The sequence below is a fragment of the Petromyzon marinus genome, chromosome 34 (assembly GCF_048934315.1).
Source record: "Petromyzon marinus isolate PM22_M1 ecotype Great Lakes invasive population chromosome 34, UKy_Petmar_22M1.pri1.0, whole genome shotgun sequence".
NCBI lineage: Eukaryota > Metazoa > Chordata > Hyperoartia > Petromyzontiformes > Petromyzontidae > Petromyzon > Petromyzon marinus.
The window spans coordinates 371123-397522 of record NC_133700.1 but is presented as its reverse complement, the minus strand read 5'-3'; the positions used below and the strand labels follow the sequence as shown (position 1 = coordinate 397522).

General features: G+C 49.8%; 1 protein-coding gene and 1 long non-coding RNA gene across 2 annotated transcripts in view; one reads left to right on the top strand and one right to left on the bottom strand.

Annotated features, from left to right (window-relative positions):
• Window positions 1-9183: 9183 nt before the first annotated feature.
• Window positions 9184-15366, bottom strand: LOC142929757 (uncharacterized). Its single transcript, XR_012945909.1, has 2 exons — window positions 11991-15366; window positions 9184-10864 (listed from the first exon to the last, which is right to left on the bottom strand). It is a non-coding gene; the product is annotated as an uncharacterized LOC142929757 (long non-coding RNA).
• A 159-nt stretch (window positions 15367-15525) lies between these two features.
• The window catches only part of SELENOS (selenoprotein S), a 33155-nt gene continuing 22280 nt past the window's right edge, over window positions 15526-26400 (top strand). The window contains exons 1-2 of the mRNA XM_032965302.2: window positions 15526-15644; window positions 15755-15889. Coding sequence (XP_032821193.1) covers window positions 15593-15644; window positions 15755-15889 — 187 coding nt within the window. The 5' untranslated portion in view covers window positions 15526-15592. The remainder of the gene's footprint in view (window positions 15645-15754; window positions 15890-26400) is intronic.

Genomic DNA, 26400 nt, shown 5'->3' with positions numbered 1-26400 from the left:
TTGTAAAAATGGTTCTTGTTACTCTTGTTGTTCACTGTTAAGTTTTCTTGCTGCGTTGATGGGGGGGGGCGGGTACAATGTATATGTGTATATAGTGTAATTTTGTATAGGTGGGTTGGGTTATTTATTGGGGTGTTCGTTCTTATGAGGCACGCACGGGTGAGGGTTTGTTGTGTTTATTGTTCGAGTATTGTTGCAGCCGGGACGGCTGCGGGTTACACGGGAGGGGGTGATGTAGGGGTGCTATGGGGAATAAACACATGACACGGGAAGGTGTGGTTCACCCACACCTTGGTGGCTACAACAACGTCCGCTAAGGCTCCAGTGGGTATAAAGTGCGGGGAGCCAGGGAGCTCGGGGCGGAGTGTGGGGCCCGAGGCTGAAGCAACCAGTGAAGAAAGAAGGCCAGCTAGGTGAGACCCTGGAACTCCTGTGACCGCTGCCCTTTTCAGGGCCGGCACAGCAAGCCAGTGGTGCGGCCCCAGAGCCCCAGAGTCAGAGTCCTTCTAAGGGCCGGTCTGGTCGGCGGGGTGCCGAGATCTGTGCCTAACCAGGGCCGGATCTGATAGCCTCCCTTAGAGCCCTACCAGGAGGAACTGGGAGCCTAGAGCTTAGGCTAGAGAGCCTGGGGTGTGTTCCTGAGTTATACGGGTGGAGGGGCCGCTACCCCTTCTAGTGTAACCCTTGTTAAGGTTTAAATAAATAGTGCTGCTTCTATTCTGCCGTCTCCGTGTCCTGGAACCCACTACATATACAAGCACAGAGACAATTTCAACCGAGAAGATGGATTCTATCTTAGCAATCATTGGAAAGATTTGATAAACCATTTCAGGTCTTAATTGATTGTTCACGCTTACAGTGGCTTTCAGACAGCATACATTATAAAAAATTTCGTCTCCCCCCTCCTCTTTTCAGAATATAGATGGACTAGTCCTAAATAAACTGCCAAATCGTTGCGCGTGGCGCTAACGTTTTTATAAATAAATAAATGCGCCGTTTAAAAATAAATGTATGCAAACCAACACACCTGAAGACGACCGTTTGAGTTATGGTCGAAACGTCGTGAGAATTTTTTATTGTTTTATATATTTTATTATTTTGTTGTTTCCCTTCAACGTGACTTTACCGAAAAAACTAAGAATACAGACCCAGTTTGTATACCGTTTTTAGCTGTACACTAAGCAGTTGAAGATTTCGAGTTGCAGCTCTTGAGAACCAGAGTTGTGCCCCGAGGTTTTCTACCTGTCCAGGTTCTCCTTGCACCTAAGTCTTCTAGGGACATTAAAATTCCCGATTTTTGTCAGTTGCATAATAGAGTACAGGCAGACTTCACTTAGCACGACCCCATAGAACACTGATTCATTATAGCTCTCTTTGTCCTAAAGAACATTTTTACCCAAAAATTAAGAAAATCGAAAAATCTAAACAGTGCTTAGGAGTGAGAACACGCAAGAGTGCTGGCTGAGGAAATGTACCGGCCCCAATCATTAATTACGATTAGTAGTCACGATTACGTATATATATTTGATATTACAGGTGTAGTGGTGTACATGGAGACACACTCTGGAGTTTGAGGCAACACGTTTATTAATAACTTTCCCTCACGAGGTAACTCTAAACGTTTATTGGTTCTATAGTTAGGTGTAGCTACACTGTTAACTATGTGAATAGCGAGTTAACTACACAAACGGGTCAGTGAGGAGCCTAATACGCTGCTTGACCCACGATGCCGAGCGAAGACCGAAGACTCGGAGACGACAAGACGCAGGATGATTCCACAGACGAGCCCCGATCGCTGTCGTGGCTTCCTTTTATCCCCGCGAGCGTGGTCTCGCTCCGCCCCCGGCCACGCCCCCTCCTGGCATCTTGCCAGCAGGCTTCCGGCTCCCCCTCACGAGCTCTCGAGGTCCCTTCCGGGCTCCCTTGCTACCCTGCCTTCAGGACTACGCCCCCTAGGGCCTGCTCGCCTGCCGCACTCACTCCGGCCCCCCGAGAGAGGTTGCAGGCGCACAGCCACACTCCTGGGGTAGTGGCTGGTGCTAACTCTAGTGACATCATTAACGTCACTACACAGGCATTCCTCGACTTACAAACGCGCGATTTATGAACGCCCGCACTTACGAAGCAGCTTACATGAAATATATTTTTTCACACTGACTTGAAACGCAGACTCGCACCTGCAAATTGAACCGAGGAACTATTTTGTACAGTGGAGCGATCCCCCACGAGATGTAATGAGTCAGCCTCGCACTGGGAGTGATTGTTCATGTGTGCGCATGCACACGTGTGTGTGTGTGAGAAAGTGTGTGGGAGCGGTAGTCAGCGATTAGTGCTCTGTGCTTTGAAAGCGGCGACCCGAGTTCGATTTCCGCTCACGGCGAACACCAGTGAAGATTATCTGAACCTGTCCTGGGCCTCCTCCTTGGTCGACTCATCATCAAATGAGTATCTGGTGTGGTGTATAAACATTGCCACTGGGGAGACAAAGGAGGTCGGGCGAGGTGCTGATCACCCACCCCCTCATGTACCGTTCCGGCCTTCATAGGTGCTCGCCAATAGCACTTGCCCCAAAGATCTGTTAAGGCTATATGGGGGATCTTTGTGTTTTGTCTTTACGCGTGTGCAATTGTGGTTACTCATTGCACCCTTTTTGACAAGCAAGCCAACATCAGGATTCAAAGTAAGTGAAAATGAAAGGTTTTTTTCTATTTGTTACTTTATGTTTTATTTTCTATACAGTATTTTTTACAATGTTACATGCAAAGCTGCAATATTTATTTTTATGAGATTGATAATGCTTCCCTTTTTGTTGAACCGTAACATGTTTCATAACACTGACCATATGGACATTTAAATACAACACATTACTGTATTGTATTCTGACTTACGAACCATCCGACATACGAACGGGCCTCAGGACCTAATTGTGGTCGTAAGTCGAGGACTGTTCTATACATTACCTTTAGCCAGGTGAGAATTCACGAGGGCAGAGTAGAGAGTCTCGGACTCCACCCAAAAGAATCTTCACAGAAATTAGGACTGAGGGCATCACTAAGATCACGGAGGTCCTGGAGTTCTTCTCTGAGAAAGACTCCCGATTGTGAGCCCAGCAGCAGCTCCTCCAACCTCATCTCCCACCGCTGTCTTTTAGGAGGAGTACGTTAGAATCTGCTCATGAGTACAGTACATAATGTTGATGTTATAATTTATAAATTTTACCTATGAAATAATGTTACCATTTGTATTATTAGTGCTATTACTGGTAGCGGGTAGTTTGTGATCAACTACCTCAGGGCATGACGACCCTGTCTTACGCGAGTCCCAGGCACAGCTGGCCCGGTTGTCAGTACCCGGTAAGGGCCCCTCCCAGGGTCACGCGGTTTTCTCACTGCCTTGTGAGTGTCTCGGGAGAGTCAATGGCGAAGGGAGTTAACCCCGACAGAAAATCATGAGTGGGGCCCTTAGGCGGTTTTGTGACACACTGCGGCACATTCCCGGCAGCCCCTGCAGCCAAACTGGTACCAAACGTCGTGCTACGCACTCCTTTGGACATCACCAGCAAGGCCGAGGGGGGGATCCTGACGCATGGGCAACCCAGGATTTCCAGAATAAACCTGCCCGGGCTTTGCGCCAACAAGAGGTCCAAAAATGGGGAGAGGACACTCCTCAGCCACCTAATCGTGGACAAGAAACATGGATGGCAGCAGTCACGGGTTATACGCTCATTTTAGATTGGCGTAAAAAATGGGCGCCACGGGTTGCCATCGTCGGTGGGAGGGGTAATTGCACCCCAATAAGGTGCTTTCCCGCCACAGCTCACCTGCTCCAATGGGTGCTTGGAGCTTATGGTTCATCACCAGACAAGTGGGCTGCAAAACCTGTACCAGACAAAAGCAAAACAAAACGAAAGAAGGTTCCAGCCCTTAATTTTGCAAGCTGGAATGTACGTACAATGTGTTCTGGACTATTCGAAGATCTATTGCAGATTGAGGACATCCGCAAGACTGCAGTTATCGATAGGGAGTTGGCGAGACTCAATGTCGATATTGCAGCACTGCAGGAGACCCGGCTTGCTGGCAGTGGCTCACTACGAGAGAGTGACTACACTTCCTACTGGCAAGGAAAACAGCAGAACGAACCAAGGCAACACGGTGTTGGGTTCGCCGTCAAAAACACGCTCCTTGGCATGATAGAACCACCGACTGCAGGCTCCGAGCGGATTCTACTCATGAGATTGCTCACTTCTTCTGGCCATGTAAACATCTTGAGTGTCTATGCCGCAACAACACTCTACTCACCTCCGGAGATTCATGATCAGTTCTATGACGAGCTTCAGAATATTATTCGCAAAATCCCCAGCTCTGAGCACATGTTTCTGTTGCTAGACTTCAATGCAAGGGTTGGGGCTGACCACGACGCGTGGCCCGCATGCCTTGGCTATCATGGTATTGGAAAGATGAATGCCAGTGGCCAAAGACTACTGGAGCTTTGTTCATACCACAATCTCTGTATCACAAACTCATTCTTTCTCACAAAACCATGCCATAAAGTATCATAGAGACATCCAAGGTCTCTTAATTGGCACCAACTGGACCTCGTCATCACCCGACGAAGCCCTCCTCAACTCGGTACTCATCACACGCAGCTACCACAGTGCAGTCTGTGACACCGATCACTTGCTGGTATCCAGCAAGGTCAGACTACACCCCAAAAAGATACACGGACTCAAACAAAAGCGCTACCTACGCATCAACTCTGCCAAGACATCCCTCCCAGAGCTCAATCAATTATTCCAACACAGCCTTGAGTAGTCCCTACACGACACACCGGATGGAAGCGTGGAGACAAAGTGGGTATACATCAGAGAACGCAATTTTCAATGCAGCCATCAATACCTTCGGCAAGCAGACAAGGCGGAACACAGACTGGTTTGAGGAACACCTGGCTATATTGGAACCCATCCTCCAAGCCAAACGCATGGCGCTTCTGAAGTACAAGCAAGTCCCAAGTACAGAATCATTAAGGGCTCTGAAAGCTGCTCGCAGTGCAGCTCAAACGACCCCCAGACGCTGCGCCAACAACTACTGGGTGAATCTCAGTAGTAGGATCCAACTCGCCTCTGACACTGGCAATATCCGTGCCATGTATGAAGGCATCAAGACAGCCTTTGGTCCAGCACAGGGGCCATGATCACTGATAAACAAGAGCAAATGACCAGGTGGGTAGAACACTACTCAGAGCTCTACTCACGAGACAACGTGTGCCAGAAGCTGCCCTTGCTGCTGTAAAGCCCCTACCAACGATACACGAACTGGACAATGTTCCAACCTTGAAGGAACTTGACAACGCCATCAACTCACTAGCCAGCGGCAAGTCACCGGGACAGGACGGCATAACACCTGAGGTACTGAAATGTGCAAAACCCGCCGTCCTCACAAAACTCAATGAACTTCTCTGCCAGTGCGGGGAAGAAGGAGCAGTGCCTCAAGACATGAGAGACTCCAACATCATCACCCTATATAAAAACAAGGGTGACCGTGGGGACTGCAATAACTACCGCGGCATCTCCCTGCTGAGCATCGTGGGGAAAACCTTTGCCCGTGTGGCCCTCAGCAGGTTACAGATACTAGCTGAGAGGACGTATCCTGAGGCTCAGTGTGGCTTCAGAGCAGGAAGGTCTACAATTGACATGCTTTTCTCCTTGCATCAGCTACAGGAGAAATGTCGAGAACAGAGAATGCCCCTGTATTTGGCATTCATTGATCTTACAAAAGCCTTTGACCTCATCAGTAGGGGATGCCTCTTCAAACTCCTCAAAGTGATCGGCTGTCCACCGAAGCTGCTGGCAGTCATCTCCTCTTTCCATGACAACAAGAAAGGAACAACACAGCACAGCGGCACCACCTCAGAGGAATTTCCTATACTCAGCGGTGTAAAGCAGGGGTGTGTGCTTGCCCCAACACTATTTGGCATCTTTTTCTCACTTATGCTCACACGCCTTTGGGACAGCAGAAGAGGGAGTCTTTCTTCATACAAGATCTGATGGAAAACTCTTCAACCTTGGCCGTCTCAGATCCAAAACCAAAGTCCGCAAGTCCTCATTAGAGAACTCCTTTTTGCTGATGATGCTGCGCTGACAGCTCACACCCTCGTCACACGGCGTCACAAAAAGACAGACCCCCCCCCAAACCATATTTCCATTTTGAAAATAAAACATGCTTAAAATCGCTTTAAACTATTGTAATTGTAGTGCGTATTTAATGTGACGCTGCACTCTGATGTTACAGGAGAAAACATTTATTAAAAAGTCTATTTAAGTCGAACGTGTTGTCTACATTTATTTAAAGTTGCACATTTTGACGTGACGTCAAATTTAGCCCTCGTCATACATCGTCACAAATGTCTGACCCCCCCCCAGGTGCGTGACGTCATTTATGGACGGCCCCTAAATAAACACGAAATAACATTTCCTGAAACAAAAGTCTGCAAGGACAAGTCACTTCTTCATCGTGAAAATGTCTTGGTGACATTAAGTTACAGAAACGTCAACATGGATTAATGTTGATTATTGTATGTAAATAGACAAGGTGTAATGGTGTGGACGGATCCTGTCGCCTCGGGGTGGGGAGGGGAGCTATTGTGGAGGGGAAAATCTTCCTAAGCCCACCGTCTCCGGAAGCCAAGGCGCCACAAAGTCTGACCTTGACTGGGGGCGGGACACGAATTGGCCAGTCAGGGCAGCCCAATTGATGTGGGGTGAGGGGCAGTCGACGGGGCTGTGCGTGATTGGTTGAAGGGCTTGTGGGGTTCCGCATTGCACGTACCAAGTTGATTGACAGAGGCTGTGAGGACGGGACTAAATTTGTGTATTCAGGTGAGCGCTACCCACGTATGAGGTGCGGTATGTTTGGCGTTTGTTTGGGAAGTTGGTGTTGTCCGGGCCGGCATTATTTAGTTGCTGCAGCACGCTAATGTCGTATGGGGGGCTCGGTGGCTGGGACTGTTGTCGGTGCTGCTGCAGTTGTGTGGACTGGCCGGTGCACGGTGCTGCTGGTGCGCGGAGTCACTTTGTGCTTTGCTGCGGGGTGGACGAGTCGGTGGCTGGGACAGCTGTTGCACCGAGTTGCTGTGAGCGCTGTTGTGGGTGCGAGCCGGGACCCGGGCCTGCCGAAGTGTTGAGTCGCTCAGAGCGCTGTTGATAGTACTAACCAAGATCCGGGAATGCCGCTGTGTGGAGTTGCTCAAAGCGCCAACCAAGTCCTGAGACTGCCGTTACGTACCCTGGGCTTCTGCCACGTTGTCTCTTCACCTAAGAATGTGTGGGGGCTTATGCCCCCCCCACTCCCCACTATATGGGGGCCGACCTCCCCCTCACCCACCACGGGCGGGGGGGGGGGCGCCACTTCTAATTGGTGGGTGCTGATGCCCTCCCCCCCACCCGCCATTGGGGGGGTCAAACACCTCCTCCACCTCCTCGCGGGGGGGGGGGGTGGCATTTGCCTCCTCCCCCCCCCCGTCCCCTCCGCGTTTGCGCCACTCGTGCTCGCCCACCCCATTGTTCGGGTGACAGGCCCCCCCCCCGTCCCAGGGTCTTCTCGTACCGACATAGCTAGCGGCTGGCCGACACCGCCTAGGGGTTGATTACTCGCGTGCCCTCCCCCACTCTCGTGTCCTAACTGCGTGGATTACGTAATTGTTTGACTAGCCGCTGTGTGGGGTTTAATTAATAATTTCCACTAAGCCGTGGGGTCAACAAGGCGAATGCTCCCTCGCGGTCCGGACATTAATAAATTAATCGACACTCGCGTGACCCCCCCCACCAACGCGTTTTCTCCGCGCGACACTCGCGCGTGTCTCACCGCGCGTGTCTCACCGTTAATACTGTGGTGCGCGCATAGACGCGCCGGCGCAGGCAACCGTTGGTATTTTAATATGCGCGTGCGTCACACCCACACTGATTTATAGTCACCCACACCCCGTCGTACGCCGATCGCTGTCCCACCGCTCTTCACACGCACACATGCACCACGCGTCACAACGTCAGTCTGTGCTAAGATTTATTTCTCGGAGTGAATAGGGACCCCCACTTATAGCCCTCCCCACCCCCAGCCAGCACCCTATGGACAGCGCCTAACCTCCTATCACCTAGCCGTCGCAGAGTGCGTCTATCCCCCCAAGCTCGAGCTGACTGAATTGCCCTTCCGTACCTACTCACCTCTTCAGTTGCCCGATGGGGCTGGGGAAGATGCTCGCCTTGGGGACTTTTTCTGGCCGATCGTTTCCAGCTCCACCCTGCATGCGGCGCACGGACGCTGAGGACGGCTGGTCTCTTCCGCTGCTCCAGAAGAACTCTGATCCAATCCACTCCTCCGGCCCCCTTATGTCCAAAAAACCCCTGCGCATCCAATCGAATCCTCTTTGCGGCCGTTTTGAGCGCTCTGGCTGTTGGGGGGGGGGGGGGGGGGTCGTGTCATCTACCCCCCCCCCCCTTCCCATTGTCTCTGTACCTGCGTTCCTCGCCGTTGACTCATCGATAATCCCCTCGCTCCCTCCAACTTAAATCAACTCTTATCTGCCTAGGGGCTTTTCCCTCCCACCCCACTGTTTACCCTGCCGCTGGGTGCTGGCTGAAGGTCCCATCCCCCCGTGTTGTGTAATGCTCTGTGCCCCCTTTTTTGGGGGCCGCCATGTAATCCGGTCTGGGGGGCTCAGCCAATTTCCTGGTTTGGGGAAACCGTGGAACTATTGTATATGTAGGTTATGAATTTTTTTGAAAATAATAAAAATGAAATGGAATTTGAAATTTGCGTAATTATCCGAAATAATGTTAATAATGTAATTATGCGCATAAATTATGGTAACTCGAGAGATAATCTTGTTAATTTATGCGAGTGTGTTATTATTCTAATTCGAGCCGTTATGATAAATAGGCCCCGCCTCGCTGACGAGGGTGGGTTATCAATCGGGATAATGGAATTAATCGTATGCAGTTATGCAGGTACTGTAAGCATGTCATATTAAACTCGGCTTCGTGGTTTAACTTCGTATTATCGATCGGTATATTACAATTATTCTCGCTTTAACATTTACTGAGTATGTTAGTGTTTATGCCAGGTCTCCAGATTCAGATCTCATCGCAGAATACAGTTCTTATGCATAAATTTCAGGAAAGAACACAACCACTTCTGCATTCATCAATTTATTTTATAATTAAACCTTAATATAGTATGTGAACTCTCAATCTTGGAATTTGCAACACAGTATCAACACAGTATCATCGCGACTGCGTTGTTTCACTTTGATTCATTCCCCCCGCGTAACACGAGCTCAGTTATTGAGAGAGAGTGATTAAAAACATGCATACGCTATTCTAAACAAAAACCTTAATACTCACGCAGTACTGCACTCATTATTGATCATATGCAATTCTTATCACGTTAACAGGGCAGCAGGATGATTGATTATTATGCAACGATATTCATGTGACAAGGCAATCAAACAATTATTATTTCCCAAAAGCACAAGTATCCGTCAATAGATTCGTCATGTTCATTCATGGATACATCTGCAAGGTTATGCAATAAAAAACGAACGACTCAAATACTTCTAAGTGACCGTATCCACGTAACTCAATGGGCCGCAATGTTTTCCGTTATCAGCTAATAGTGGACGCACCTATCATGAGTCTGTGTTAATGTGTGAGTGTTGTTGATCTTCTTACGTTACTTCTTTGCGTAAAGCAGACGCCCAAGGTTGGGCATCCCTTGTATCAAAAAAGTGTTTGTTCCCTGCAGAGCGGTGGGGTGTGAGGGTGTGTGTATCATATGGACAGCAGGGTTTCCTCTATCACGCGGTCGGTTGGAGTTCGGCTGGAGTTCGGCTGATGCAGATTGGCGAGTTGACACGGTGCTGTAGTCGCGGTATTTCGTCAGTAGATGGCGCTCACTGGTTGCGCTCTCTCTCTCTGGTTGCTGCTGCTTTGTTCACGGGCGGCTGGTCAGGCTCTTTCCGCTGCTGGATGACTGCGCTCTCTCTCTGTTGAGATGTCCGAACGCTCTCTCTCTGGCTCGCTGACAGCAGGTTCTCTCCACTGCTGTAGTAGCTGCCGCACGCGCTCTCTCTGTGGAGGCGGTCGAACGCGCTCTCTCTGGTTCACTGACAGCAGGCTCTTTCCACTGCTGGATGAGCTGCGCGGCCGCTCCTTCTCCTTGAAGATGCGCGATCGCGCTCGTGCTGGTTCGCTGACAGCAGGCTCTCTCCACTGCTGTAGTAGCTGCGCCGTTCGCTCTCTCTCTCTGGGGAGGCGTTTCAAACGCACTCTCTCTGGTTCACTGACAGCAGGCTCTCTCCACTGCTGGATGAGTCAAGTCGGCACACGCTTGGCCGCTGGTTGCGGACGCTCTTGCTTGGTGCGTCGGTCGCGTGGCAGCTGGGAGCCGGCACTCGATGTAGAGTAAACTTTCAGTGATACTCTGTCTTTAAGTTCTGGACTCACACTCGGTGGCACCTCGCTACCCTGCGAGCCTCGCCATTCTCAGTTGATTGCGGGGCTCGTTGGAGCCAGCCGCTCGTGCCCTCTTCTGTAGCTCGCCGGGCCGATTGACCTGTTGAACTCGCTGTTCCTTGTTGAACTGAACTTTTCAGATGATGGTTGAGCCGTTATAGTCGAAAATTTTTTTATCCGCTCTGCGCAGTGGAGGGGCGTGGCTGGTGTGTGTGTGTGCGTTTGTGTGTGTGTCATTCCATCGAGCCATCCTGCGTCTCCCCATTCATCACTGTCCCCTCCCCAAGGTATCCCTTCACCCGTGGGGCACAGATGGCCTGCGATAATTCTTGTCTCTGGTGTTATTCCTGCTCTCCCGCGCTGCGGGAAGACAAAGGCGGCCGGGGTCTCTTTCTCTCTCTCTCTCTCTCTAACCCTTGAGTTAACACTGCATTATTATTTGCTTATGTCCTGAGGTTGGAGAATTCGTTTTGACTTAGGAAAAATTCTGATTGCCACACGCTTCGGGTCAAGTTGTGTAGAAATGATTAAAGATGGAAATAACATTTCGTATTGAATTAATAGATGGGTAATGGTTCATTGATGTAGCTTGTGGCCTGGTTTTTAATTGGAGTGCGTGTAAGGATCAATGATTTCAGCTTATTCCTGTTGTTGGATTTTGAACTTTAACGTTACTTTAATAGCAATGAAGAAAAAAAGTGGTTTAGCGGTTGGCTTTGGCTATGTCTGCGGGCTGACGGAAGGGGCGAACTCTCGGCAACCCCGGGCGCTGCGTTACGTCAATCCTGCTGTTTGCTTGCCCAGTGTTTGGTCTGTGCCTTCTGACCCTGGGCATGTTTGTGAACTGTCAAAATTATGTCAGCAGGTCATGGTAAATCGTCCCTTGGTAAATTGGCGATTCTCTGATTGCGTGTTTTCATTCATTATTTCTTGTAAAAAATATATCGGCAAATATTGATATTAATTGTGGAAAAAGGCCTATATATTCAACTATATATTCAACGTCTCTGCTAGTGGGGTCCTCGGGTGAAAACCCATCGTCCCAGGTGATCCCTCCTCGAGACTCTACGGGGGTGCATGCGAGTGTTTAGTGGGGCGTGCGTGCGTTCGTGCTTCTTCGTTTTCAAAATCGTTTTAAAAAAACAGCTTAACTCAGCCCTCCCACCCACCCACTTTCCTTTCTGGCTCCTCCCCCCCCCTTAACCTATATATAAACTGCTTCTTCGTTTTCAAAAATGGCTTAACTCAGCCCTCCCACCCACCCACCCACTTTCCTTTCTGGCTCCTCCCCCCACCTAACCTAGATATAAACCCGATCGTCTCAGAGCTGTGCACTTGACACAGATATTCTTCTGTGACTATTCCACCTGAAGATGGAAGCTTGTGTTGCCTCCGAAACGTCGTGATTTAATTGTTTTCTTTTATTTTGTTTTATTTTATCTACGTGACTTTACCGAATAAAACCAAAGAGTATGTGCAGCCACACCTTAGAGCCCGCTGAGTAGAGGGGGGGTTCCATGCGGGGCCGGGTGCCCTGATGTGCGGCCTCCCCCTGTTTACAGGCCCGGCCGCGGGCCCCTCACAGGATTACCATCAGGTGCTCTACGGGCTGGCTCCCTTCCTCCGGTTGCGGCGGGAGAACGCCGAACAACAGATCTGCTGGGAGGCGAGACTCATGACCAAACATCGTTAGGAACGGGGTCTGTCCCGTAGATGTGTGTACCATAGTGGCGTAGGCGAACAGGGCATAGGGGAGGTGTTCGTCCTAATCCTGTTGATTGGCGGCCGCCATACATTTAAGCTTCCCAGCTAGGGTCTGGTTCATACGCTCCACCATCCCATTTGCCTGGGGGTGATACGCCGTAGTTCGGTCCTTCTGGATTCCGAACTCCCGGCACAGTGCCTGAAATAGCTCCGCCTCTAACTCACTACCCTGGTCAGTAATGACTCTTTCGGGGATCCCATGTTTAAGCATGTAGTGTTCCACAAATGCCTGGGCGACCACAAGGGCCGTTTAATCTGGGATGGCCACCGCCACGGGGTAGCGCGTGAAATACTCCACCGCCACGAGGATGTACCGGTTGCCTCGGTGGGATCGTGGGAATGGTCCTTGTAAGTCGATCCCAACCAACTGGTTCGTCTGACGGACGCGGAACGGTCTCAGGGGTACCTGGTACCGTGCCGTTTTCTGCCCACACTGCTGACAGGCCCGGCAGCCCTGTACCCAGGCGGCCACATCTTGCGCCAATTTGGGCCAGAGATACTGGCGACGCAGAGTCTCCCGAGTGCGCCGTTCCCCATCATGGCCCCCGAGCGGGTGGTCGTGCACCAGCCATAGCAGCTGGAGCCGCACCTGGGCGGGAACACAGATGCACCCCAGCTGCCCAGCTTCGGTTAGTTCCCGCATCACTCCGTTCTCTACACACAACCGGGCATACAAACCACTCCAGGATCCCGATAGGGCGACCTTTTTCTCCTGCAGGGCCGCCTCCACCACCGCCAGGTCCGGCGTATGCGATGACCCGCTCTGTCCCATCCTGCACCTGTGACAACACCGCGCCCAGCCCACTGCTGCAGGCATCGGTGTCCAAAATAAAATCAGTGGTGAAATCGGGGTGTGGGTGAGGTGGTCTTTGAGGGTGGTGAAGACCATCTGGCAGGCCCCCGTCCACTGATAGGGGTTCTTAGGGGATGTGAGTTGGGTGAGGGGGCGTGCAATCTCACTGAATCCCTTCACAAATCGACGATAATAAGTGGCTAGCCCCAAAAATGACCTGATCTCCGTCAGGTTCCTTGGCCGTGGCCATTCCACTACAGCGCGTACCTTTTCCGGATCGGTGCACACCCCTGCCTCGCTGACACGGTGGCCGAGGTACCCCACCTCGCGCTGCGCAAGGTAACACTTACATGGCTTGAACTTGAGATGGGCTGCTCGCAGTCGCTGGAACACCTCTCGCAGCCTGGACCAGTGCTCAGACAGAGATCTACTGAACGCTATCACGTCATCCAGGTAAATTAGGCACTGTTTCCACTGCAAGCCCCGCATCACCAACTCCATCAACTGCTGGAATGTCGCAGGCGCGTTAGTGAGTCTGAATGGGAGTACTCGGAACTCGAACAGTCCCATCGGGGTGGTAAACGCGGTCTTTTGCCGATCCTCCTCCGCCATCTCCACCTGCCAGTACCCAGACGCTAGATCGAGGGTGGAAAAATACCGCGACCCTGCGAGGCTGTCAAAGGTGTCATCGATGCAGGGGATGGGGAAGGGGTCGCCGAGGGTAACTGCATTTAACTTTCGATAATCGATGCAAAACCGGGTCGATCCATCATTCTTCGTCACTAGTACAACCGGGGCAGACCAGGGGCTCGCCGAGGGCTGGATTATGTTATCGCGGAGCATATCCAAGACTGCCTCTTTGATCTGGGCCCGTTCAGGCACGCCCACTCGGTATGCGGGGAGTTTGATGGGTCGGGCTGCACTGATGTTAATTTGGTGCTTAACAAGGTCTGTCCGGCCCACATCTGAATCGTGCTCACTGAACACGTCGGCGTACTCCCGCAATAACCCGCGCAGCTGATCGGCCTCCCCCTTAGGTAAATCTGCCCAAGGTTCATGTAATGCATCACGCAAGGGGACGACCTCGGCTTGGGCAGTCGGGCCGACTCGCCAGGCCAGGTCCTGGCTGTTCTCGGGGTGACCGGGGTCCTTAGCCTAGAGTGCAAACACCGAGTCGTTAGAGTGGCGCGCGTGCAGGGGGTGTATGGTGGCTACCGTGGTGCGTCGTCGTAGCAACGCCGGGGTACTGTGTGGGTTAAACACCCGCGTGAACAGTCGGCCCCCGTCTGCGTTGACCAGCGTGGCCGATCCCACAACCCCGTACCGTGCCGCCAACTCCGGGTGAGGAGTCAGCGTTACCTCGCCCGGTGGTCGGTGTGTGGGGTCGGTGGAGGGGGTTGCCACTGGCACCAGCATCTCGGCGAGCGGCCCGATGGTGACGGCCGACACCAGCGTAGCGGCCACGGGTGTGAAGCGACGGCGATTCGGCTCCTGTCCCAGGAACGGGATCCGCTCCCCGCTGCCCTCCACGGTGGCGCATCGCTGGCGGGGCCGCACGTTGAGCCCCAGTTTCTCCAGGAGGTCCGTACCTGCAACACACTCATGGCACAACACACTCGAGACATAGCATTCCTGGGTGCACGTCTGGTGTCCGAGGCGGACCTCGAGGGAGATTCTGCCCCAGTAGCCATTTGGCCTGAGGGGGGCGGGGGGGGGTCTGCCAATTCCCTGACCCTGAGAAACCGTGGAGCACCACCACGAGGGGGCCTCTCGGGTAAAAACTCAGGGCAGGTGCCCCCCTCCCCACGAGGCCCGACGTGAGTGTGTGTGTTTATGTGGGGGGGAGAGAGCTGTGACGGGAGCCGGGTGGCTTCTCGGTCGCAGCAGCACAGCGACGGGCCCGGTGTCGACGGAGCGGCTTCGCTGTTGTGGCTCCACTCTATTTGTGTGCTTCATAGTTAATTGAATTTCTCCAATCTCAATAAAGCTTCGGATTCTATCGTCACACCGTATAACGCACTTGCTGCCATTTGTACCAAATCATAATCGGCTTGTTCTTCAATCAACATGTTACAAAGTACAGTACTTTATTTAACGGGCAATAAGTTACATGTAGTGTATTCACAACTTCAATCGCTGGAGTCGGTTTGTTTACAGTTCATAGAAAACACACGCTTCTGTCTGCTCGAGAGCGCAGAGATCGCAGACAGAAGTAATTCCCTCATCCTGTGGAGGTTGCGAGCCGGCGCTATCCTCATTATTCGCCGCGGCACGATTCGAGATTACGCGGCAATTAAGAATTTTCTATAGGTAAATTGTCAAACGTTTCTAGAGTTTAAATCTCTCAACGCCTCTCTGTCCGCGCCGCTCTGGTTGGTGTACGTTTTATGAATGCGTGTGTATGATTATTATACGTCTGTATGTGTGTTTACTGAAGGGGCGTATGCGTTTATGAACGTTGACGTTTTAGACGAAAGAGCGGCGTGCGGAGTAAACGCTCACAGCCGCGTGGTTGACGTGGAGGAGGAAAGATGGACCCGCGGAATGAGGAACCCGCGGTGATACGCGGTGCCAGCGATGCGGGTGGGAGCCGCGAGTATCGCGAGTATCGCGAATGTGTCCTGCGTGTACCCCCTGTGTGAGTGAGTGTCTCACTGCCTCCCCCCCCCCTCCTCTGTATCTGTGGGCGTTAGTGTCGGAGCTGCTCGCTCGCTTTGGCTGGCCGCTGCTGCTGTTCTGCGCTCTTCTCTACTTCACTGTGCGCCGAGCCGCCCCGTGGCTGCGATGGGGCCGGAGCAGCAGCAGCAGCACCAGCATCAGCAACCCAGGTCTTACCGATCGATGAGTCAACACCACTTTATTCTTAGTCACGGCCCTGCCCTGGCTTTGCCTCTTAACGCGGCTCAGCTCTGGCTTGAGCCGCGCAGTTGCTTTCAAAGGCACATGCGCAGCTCAGCCATTGCATGTCTGAGCCTCAGCTCATGGGAATCCTGAGCGTGGTTGGGACCATTGTAATATCAGGGCAGATGGAGCCCATCAATTCCTGCAGACTATTGCTGGACAGTGACGAGAGACGCTCCATTTAATGAATACAAGAGACAAGCCAAGAAGCGCTGAGTAGACACTGAATAAGGACTAAACTATGTACTTATATATATACATAACTAGCGATAAGTACCCAGCGTTGCCCCGGGCGAAAGAGACAGACACGCACATCGACTTGCACACAGACATCGACCTACACAGAAACACATCGACTTACACGCACACACATATGGACTCACACAGACATCAACTTACACACATATGGACTTACATACACATAGACATCCACTTTAGATACAACAACAACCGCCATTCGCCACTAAGTGGCAGTGACGTCACCACGACGCTTGTGCCAGGCCATGTGCACCTTGAGGCCACGTGAAGTGTCGAACGCCCGCTGGCAGGAGGTCACGGGGCAGACCCAGCAGGTGCCACGGGTCGACTGACTGAGATGACTGGCTGATGCACCACCTGTGCCCCCTACTGTGCCAACCTGCTGTGCTTTAGCCACCCGGCGCTCCGCTCGTTGTGAGCGTCGCTCCTCCGCCCTCCGTTGTTGTTGGAGGGCGACTGCTTCCAACTGCCCAGTAGCGTCCTTCACGAGCCTCCTCCACAGAGGCCGATCTTGACACCGCTGGTACCAGTCATCGGCAAGTCCACTCAGCTCCACGTCCTCCTGTACCACATCCATCTCTTCTCCAGCTCGTGCCGCGCCCGTTTAGCCCCCTCGATCCGGCCAAACATAAGCTATAGTAATAGGTTTTTACCCTTTTATCTGGCACAGATAAAATGGTAAAAACCTATATGTTGCTACTGGCAAAGGTGGTCTCCTAATGCAAACAAAAGCTGTTTAGGCATGCGGTGAATGGGCATGCGGGCTACATGACCCAGCCAACGCAGCCTTCCCCGCCGGAGGAGCTCACCGATGGGACCTTGCCCAGATCTTTCAAGGATTTTTGAGCTCGCACAATCCAGTCTGGTTAAACCCAGGATGGATCGTAGGCAGGCCAGCCTAAATGTTTCTAACCGGCGAAGATGTTCCATTAGGGGGGTCCACGTTTCGCAAGCGTAGAGAAGGGAGGGAATGACCGTGGCCGAGAATACCTGAAGCTTAGTGCGGAGCGACAGACCAGGTAGCTTCCACACAGCGTTACGTAACCGATGAAAAGATATTGCCGCTCGACTGATTCGGAGTGAGACCTCTGCTGTTAAACTGGAGCCAGTCATAAGCACACTGCCCAGGTATGGGAAACTCTCTACTCTCCACAACTGCCCCATCACCGATTGGGAGTTGTGGGGGTGGAGTGTCCGATGGTATAAAATACCCAGGCAGGTGCTTAGTTTTGGTGGGGCTGATGGTAAGGACCCACCTCTTAGTGGCACGCTCCAGTCTCAGCAGCAGCGTCTCCAACTCCTCCTCTGAATGAGCAGCTATTACCAAATCATCAGCATACATAACGTGGTTGAGCAATAGGGAGCCATCCCTTGACCGCACCCGGGCGTCGATCAGCCTCCCATTATATCTGTACCATATGGAGATTCCCCCGGTACAGCTATTGAAGGCTTCACGAACTACGTGGTCAAAATAGATGTTAAATAATGTGGGAGCCAGAGGACATCCCTGTCGCACCCCAAGGTTAACAGGGAATGGCTCTGACTCCCGGCCACGTAGTTTTACCCGGGCCCGCTCACCATCATGAAGGTCCTTCATGATCGTGAGCAGAGGGTCAGGTACTCCAAAAGCACGAAGAACAATCCAGAGTCCAGGCCTATTGATGGTATCATAGGCCTTGACCAGGTCAATAAAACAGAGATGTAGGTCTTGTTGGAATTCCCTACACCTCTGCTGTAGCAGACGGACAGAAAATATGGCATCTGTGCAGGACCGCCCTTTCCTGAAACCGCATTGGGGCTCCGCAAGCCTCTCCTCAGCGTGCCTGGCAAGGCGATGCTGAATAATCCTTGCCGGGACCTTTCCCGGCACACTGAGGAGTGAGATGCCCCTGTAGTTGTTACAGTCTGTGCGGTCCCCCTTCTTAAAAAGGGGGACCACCAGTGCATCCTTCCAATCCTGCGGAACCCGTCCAGTGGTCCAGACCGTTGTTATGATGTCATATAGGGCAGTCTGCACAAACGCCACCCTCCCTCAGCATTTTGCTTGGGAGATCATCTCTGCCCGCTGCCTTTCCTGGTCTCAGACTCCTGATCGCCTTCAGTACTTCCTCAACAGATGGCACCTCAGCCAGCCACTCACAGGGGGTGACTTCTTCCAATATTTGAGGCACCGCAGCCTCAGCAGGGTCGTCCTCACTTTGTGCCACGATATTTTCCTGGCTGAGGGATTTTCCCTCCCCCAGGACCTCACAGAAATGCTCAGCAAATCTGCAAACCTGTTCCTGGGGGTCGGAGATTGGATCACCGTTTTTTCCCCTAATGATGGTAATAGGTGTGGCGCTGCAGGTTACTTTTTTGATGGAGTTAAATAGAGATTTGTGATCACGGGCCACTGAGGCAGACTCCATCTCCTCAGCAACCCGCGACCACCACCCATCCTTGCAGCGCCTCACGGCTCTCCGAACCTCCGAGCGAAGGCTGCGGTAAGCCTCCTCATTCTCTGACGTGGGATTCTGTAGCCAATGACAGTGGGCCTGTCGCTTTTTCTCAACCATCCTGAACACCTCCTTTGTCAGCCAGGGTCTCTGGGGAGGTCTGGACCGCGTACCCAAAGCAGCCATTGCAGCTGCATGAGTCACAGTCCTAAACCTCGCCCATTTACCCTCGACATCAGGAGGAGTCGGGGACGATGCCAATGCCAGCCGCAAGCGATGATGAAATTCTCGCTTGCAACTTTCATCAGATAACTGAGACCAGGCCACTTTAGGTTGGAATGGGGTCCTGGGTGTACACCCACCACCGGAGTGGAAGAATGGCAGGCGCATCTTACAGATGACTAGTCGATGGTTAGAGGGCAGATCAGCTCCACGGTAGGTCCTGGTGTCAAGGACATGGGCTCGCATCCGCTGGTCTGTCACTATGTAGTCCAGCAGATGTTCTTGCTTGGACCCAGCATGCATCCATGATGTTGTGTGGATGCGCCGATGCCGGAACAGCGTGTTGGTAATTACAAGCCCATGGGCTGCACAAAAATCTAGCAGCCTCCTACCATTGTTATTGAGCTGATCTGGCCCATGCCCTCCAATCACTCCAGACCAGGTGCCAGTATCATGACCAACTCGGGCATTGAAGTCACCCAACATGATGACTCTATCCCGAGGGGCCACTTTAGCCAGCACCTGTGACAGGAGGTCATAGAAGGCATCTGACTCATCGGCTTTGCCTGCATCCCTCCACGGATGTTCATCTTCGGTGGGGGCATAAGTAACCACGACCACCATTCCTCGCCTCCGGTTGATGGGAAGGCGAGCCCAAAGTAGCCTGGGGCTTACAGCTTCCCACACCTCACCGCCACGCTCCCACGCCCCCTTCATTCTTTTGTTCAAAAGAAGAGTTCAAAAGAAGAGTTACACACACATCAACTCACACACACGCATTGACTTACACACACACATCGAGTGACACGCACACATGTATTGACTTACACGCACATGTGGACTAACATACAGACACATGGACTGACACACATACACATGGACGTACACACACACATATCGACTGACACACATAGACACACAAAGGCACATTGACTTACACACTGACGTGGAGCCATGCACACACATCGACTAACACATACACACATAGACTAACACACACAGTGACTAACACACACAGCGACTGATACACATACATGGACTGACACGCACACTTGGACTGACACAAACACATCGATGTACACACCCATCGGGCGTTGTCCGTTTGAAAAAGACAGACGCACATGGACTTACGCACTCGCATGGACCTACACGCACACACATATGGACTCAAACACACACATCGAATCACACACATACATCGACGTGCACAGCAATCCCCGATGATGGCACAGCTATGAGCATGGCAGTACTACATATCAGTAAATAGCGTGACGTGAGCAATCGAAACAGTAGAAATGTATAGAAGAAATCAGCTTAAATAAGTGTACATGAAAGAGCATCAGTACGCACAGGTAAGTTGAGAAACAGGCTACAGTCTAGATTATAGAGTGCCAGTACGCCGACTGAATTGCTACAGTCGACATTAAAAGCTGGCAATACGGGCAGCAGCTGAAAAAGCAGGATACAGTCGACATGAAAGGCTGGCAGTACACCGAGTGAGGTAAAGAAGCAGGCACGAGATAATAGACTGCTATACACTCATATTGGGCAAAAGCAAAATTAGCAGTGTAGATAATAGAGTGCCAGTGCACTGACGTTAATTACCGTATTTTCCCGCATATAGCCCGCATATGCATATAACCCGCAGACGCATATACCCCGCAAAAATAGCGTTTTGTGTTAAACAAATTTCAGATAGCCCGCACCTCCATATACCCCGAATGCATTCATATATTTAACGTTGTTACCGCAGCTTGATTCCATCATATTAATAAGAAGTTTACATTTGTAATACATTCCACATCAATTGTTAACATTAAAATCATAACGTGCACAAAGAAAACAAACTAACCGGAAACGAGTGAACTTAAAACTAAATAAGTAACAAAAGTAAATGTCCAATAAATAAGTAACACATAACTGGTAGATAAGTACAGTTTTAGCACTGGTAGATTGCAGCACTGCCCAGATAATAGCGCATTAAGGTAAGCCATTGCCCCACCCCCCAACTCTCTCTCCCCCAGCTGCCCCACCCCCCAACCCCCACCTCTCTCCCAGCTCTCCCGTCGCTGGTAAACTGCGCGCACTTCAAACATTGTCGTTTAATTGTACAAACAATTCATTTAAAACGTGATAACATTTGTAATTTTAGTGAGTGGTTCATTCAGCAGTGCTTTAGTCAAAGGTAAGTGTTGCATAGTGGATAGTCCTACCATGAAAAAAATTAACGAGTTATGACATGTCACGTGTAAAATATTTTTGGGATAGCCCGCACCTCCATATACCCGAACGCGCATCACTTGGCAGGCCCCCCCCCCCACGCAATTGGCATGAGTTGGTATGGTCGATGTCGTGCAATAAATAAATATAGGTAAATCCCACTAAATCGCTAATTTAACTAATTTAAAGGTGACGGGCGTGAAAAAGGAATAGCCTATTCCCACCGCGGGGCTTAGGGTGTGCTGGCTGGCAATTTTTTCGACGTAAACCCCAGTGTTCGAGAGCCAATCCCTTACAAACGCACGTGGAGACTTTTATATATATAAGAAGAATAGCGGGAAGCACCCGGCGTTACCCGGGTGCGAAAAATATATTTCAAAACTTATATTAAAAACCTTACATATACATACACAGATACTAAGGTATTGTGAAAGCCCGGTGTGTCGTTTGTCCATTTCTCCACCAACATAATTATAAGAAGCTTGCAAAAGTCCAAAAAGTTATAGAAAGTGGGGGGTAAATAGTTGATTTAAAAGGTTTCCGAAAATTGTCGACCCACCCCGTCAAAAAATATCTTTACCCCCTCGTAGGTATACCTACACACCCTACATACAATAGAGTAAGTAGTATCTATTGACTCTGCAGTTCTATCTACTGACTGTACAGTAGCATCTACTGAGGCAGTAGTAGCTAATGACTGTATAGTAGTATTTACTGACTGTAGTAACGACTGACCGTAGTAGTATCTACTGACCCTACAGTAGTATCTACCGACTCAATAGTAGTAACAACTAACTCTATAGTAGTATCTGCTGACTCTATAGTAGTATCCACTGACTATAGTAGTAACTTCTAACATAGCAGTATCTACTGACTGTACAGTTGTATCTACTGACTATAGCAGTAGCTACTGACCGTAGTAATATCTACTGACTGTTTAGTAGTATTTGCTGACTGTAGCAATATTTACTCACCTGTTCCCATTAATAACCTGTTTCAGTTAATAAATGTCCCAACAAGGCCCAACCTAAGAAATCTGGGACATTCATCACTGCTTGACGTCCTATTGACAATTGCCCTCACAATTTCACAGTGACTGGCGTTCTGGGTAATAACCTTAGCGATCACTCCTTCATATTTGGGGTGAGATCATTGGCCAAACCCAATTTCCCCCCTCAATTGGTTGAGAAGCACTCCCTGAGACACTTCAGCATACAGGCATTTACAAATTATGTATTTCATTCGATATTGACAATGTCTGTGATATCTGAACTATCACATTAGCAGTTTCCTGTCCGACAACAATATATTACATAGAAAGCAATCACGGTTCCGAAAAAAATACAGCACCGCAACTGCTGCATTGGACTCTCTAAATCACATTTACAGTAGCCTTGATAAAAAGCAATACTGCGCCAGTCTATTTCTTGACTTGTCCAAAGCTTTTGAAACAGTGGACCACAACACCCTGCTAAGTAAACTAATATGCCTTCGTTTCTCCAAACACGCGGTAGAATGGTTAAAAAATTACCTCTCTTCTCGCACCCAAACTGTATTCATAGATGGTTGGAGGTCAAACAGTGTTAAGATAACAAAAGGAGTTCCACAGGGTTCAGTCCTCGGCTCATCTTTTTCTCTCTTTATGTTAATGAATTAGGCACTGATCTGAATCATTCAAGGGTAAATCTATTTGCAGATGATACTATACTGATTACTGCTGGACGCTCTCCGGATGACGTGATTGCTAGGCTCCAGGGTGATTTCGACAAACTACGACAGCTAGATGTTCTTAAACTAGTCCTGAATACCTCCAAAACCAAGGTGCTATGCTTCTCACCAGGACTAAAGCATATTCAAAAACTAATGATGAACTAGAGCAAGTCAATATCTATAAGTTTCTTGGGGTCATCCTTGATTCAAAATTGAATTTTAAAGAACACATTGATTATATTAGTAAAAAGACAAAAACTAAAATTTGTTTTCTCTATCGACAAAAACACTGTTTTCCACCTATGTTCCGTTTGGAATTGATAAAAGCTACCATAATGCCTCTACTTGATTACTGTGACATCGTATATAAATCAGCACCCTGTACTGCTCTGAAGAGCCTTGACTCAATATTTCACTGGGTCTTAAGATTTGCATTGAACTGCCCATATAGGACCCACCACTGCGATCTCTACATTGGGTCAAACTTAACATCTCTTAATGATCGACGGCTTATGCATCAGATATTATTTATTTATTTACGATGTACTTACAGAAAATTCTCAGATTACCTGCTGGATTTCATTGTTTCGGAAAACAAATATGAGCTAAGATCTTCGCTCATTTAACAGTTTCGTATTCCTTATTGCCCTACAAATACTGGAGGAAGGGCCTTTGCTGTAGATGCCCCCAGGATCTGGAATGCTATCACAAATAAACTCCAGCTTAGATCACTACCTACAAGACCATCACTCAAAACTGCTCTACAGGAGTCGTACAACCCTAGCTGCCACTGCTATCCAGTGACCTGAAATCAAATATATATCTATAGATGACCAAAGCGAGAAATTATCATGTATTTTGATTATAGTGTGCTGCTACTACTATTGTTATTCCTGCTATTATGGATTGACTCGTGCAGCTAGCGAAGGATGCTAGGTTTAGTAATATATGTCATGTATGTCGCTATTGTTAACTTTCATTCACATTTCTTATGATCACTGTTATGTTGTTTTTATAGCATTATTTTTGTAATTTCTAAAAAGGTTTAGTTTAGCCCGATCCTTTAATTGTATTATGATTGTTATTGTGATCTTAGTACGCAGCATGAACAAATGTGCTTTTTCTGGAAGATTTTATTGTTTTTGTAGGGGATGTCTCAATTTGCTTACAGTAAATTTTAAATGTATCGTGTAATTTTATTCTTTGTTACGGTTGTACCCGAATCAAGAGCTGAATGGCTCACAGGGTTATTCCAAGTAAATGAAACTGAAAGGTACCACCACAGCAGTATTCACTGCTATAAACATAGCAGGTACCACCATAGTGAGTATGCACTGCTGTAGTAATAGCAGGTACCACCACAGTTGTTATGCATTGCTGTAGTGATAGCAGGCACCAGCAACGTCGGTATGCACTGCTGTAGTCATAGCATTGACCACCATAGTCGGTATGCACTGCTGTAGTTAAAGCATTGACCACCACAGTCGGTATGCACTACTGCAGTGAAAGCAGGTGCACAACAGTCAGTATGCACTGCTGTAGTGAGAGCAGGTACCACCACAGTATGCACTGCTGTAATCATAGCAGGTACCACCAAAGTCGGTATGCACTGCTGTAGTGAAAGCAGGTACCACCACAGCCGGTATGCACTGCTGCAGTGAAAGCAGGTACCACTACAGAGGGTACACACTGCTGTTGTTAAAGCAGGTACCACCACAGCAATATGCACTGCTGTAATTAAAGCAGGAACCACCAGTCAGTATGCACTGGTGCAGTGATATCAGGTAACCACCACAGTCGCTTTGCACTGTTGTAGTGATATCAGGCACCACCACACTGCTGTAGTGATAGCAGTGACCACCACAGTCGGTATGCACTGCTGTAGTTAAAGCATTTACCACCACAGTCGGTATGCACTACTGCAGTGAAAGCAGGTGCACAACAGTCAGTATGCACTGCCGTAGTGAAAGCAGGTACTACGGCAGTATGCACTGCTGTAATCATCAGGTACCACCACAGTCATTATGCACTACTCTAATCATAGCAGGTACCACCACAGTCATTGTGCACTGCTGTAGTAATAGCAGGTACCACCACAGTCGGTATGCACTGCTGTAGTGAAAGCAGGTGCCACTACAGAGGGTATACACTGCTGTCGTTAAAGCAGGTACCACCACAGCAATATGCACTGCGGTAGTTAAAGCAGGAACTACCACAGTCGGTATGCACCGCTGCAGTGATAGCAGGTTCCACCACAGTATGCACTGCTGCAGTGATATCAGGTAACCACCATAGTCGCTTTGCACTCTTGTAGTGACATCAGGCACCACCACAGTCGGTATGCACTTCTATAGTGAAATCAGTACCACCACAGTTGGTATGCGCAGCTGTAGTGATAGCAGACACAAACAAAGTCGGTATGCACTGCTGTAGTCATAGCAGTGACCACCACAGTTGGTATGCACTGCTGTAGTGAAAGCAGGTACCACCACAGTGTGCACTGCCCTAATCATAGCAGGTACCACCACAGTCAGTATGCACTGCTGTAATCATTGCAGAATACCACCACAGTCAGTATGCACTGCTGTAGTGAAAGCAGGTACCACCACAGTCGGTATACACTGCTGTAGTGAAAGCAGGTACCACCACAGTCGGTATGCACTGCTGTAGTGATCGGAGGTACCACCACAGTCGGTATGCACTGCTGTAGTGATAGCAGGTTTCACCACAATCGGTATGCACTGCTGTAGTGAAACCAGGTAACACCATAGTCGGTATGCACTGCTGTAGTGAAAAGAGGTGTCACCACAGTCGGTATGCACTGCTGTAGTGAAAGCAGTTACCACCACAGTCTATATGCACTGCTGTAGTGATAGCAGTTACCACCATAGTCGGTATGCACTGCTGGGGTGATAGCAGTTACCACCTCAATCGGTATGCACTGCTGTAGTGATAACAGGAACCACTACAGTCGGTATGCACTGCTTTAGTGATTGCAGGTACCACTACAGAGGGTATACACTGCTGTCGTTAAAGCAGGTACCACCACACCATTATGGCTGCTGTAGTTAAAGCAGGAACCACCACAGTTGGTATGCACTGCTGCAGTGATAGCAGGTTCTACCACAGTCAGTATGTACTGCTGCAGTGATATCAGGTAACCACCACAGGCGCTTTGCACTGTTGTAGTGATAGGCACCACCACAGTCGGTATGCACTTCTGTAGTGAAATCAGGTACCACCAAAGTCGGTATGCACTGCTTCAGTGATAGCAGGTTCCACCACAGTCAGTATGCACTGCTGCAGTGATATCAGGTAACCACCACAGTCGCTTTGCACTGTTGTAGTGATAGGCACCACCACAGTCGGTATGCACTGCTGTAATTACAGCATTTACCACCACAATCGGTATGCACTGCTGTAGTGAAAGCAGGTACCGCTACAGAGGGTATACACTGCTGTCGTTAAAGCAGGTACCACCACACTATTATGCACTGCTGTAGTTAAAGCAGGAACCACCACAGTCGGTATGCACTGCTGCAGTGATATCAGGTAACCACCACAGTCGCTTTGCACTGTTGTAGTGATAGGCA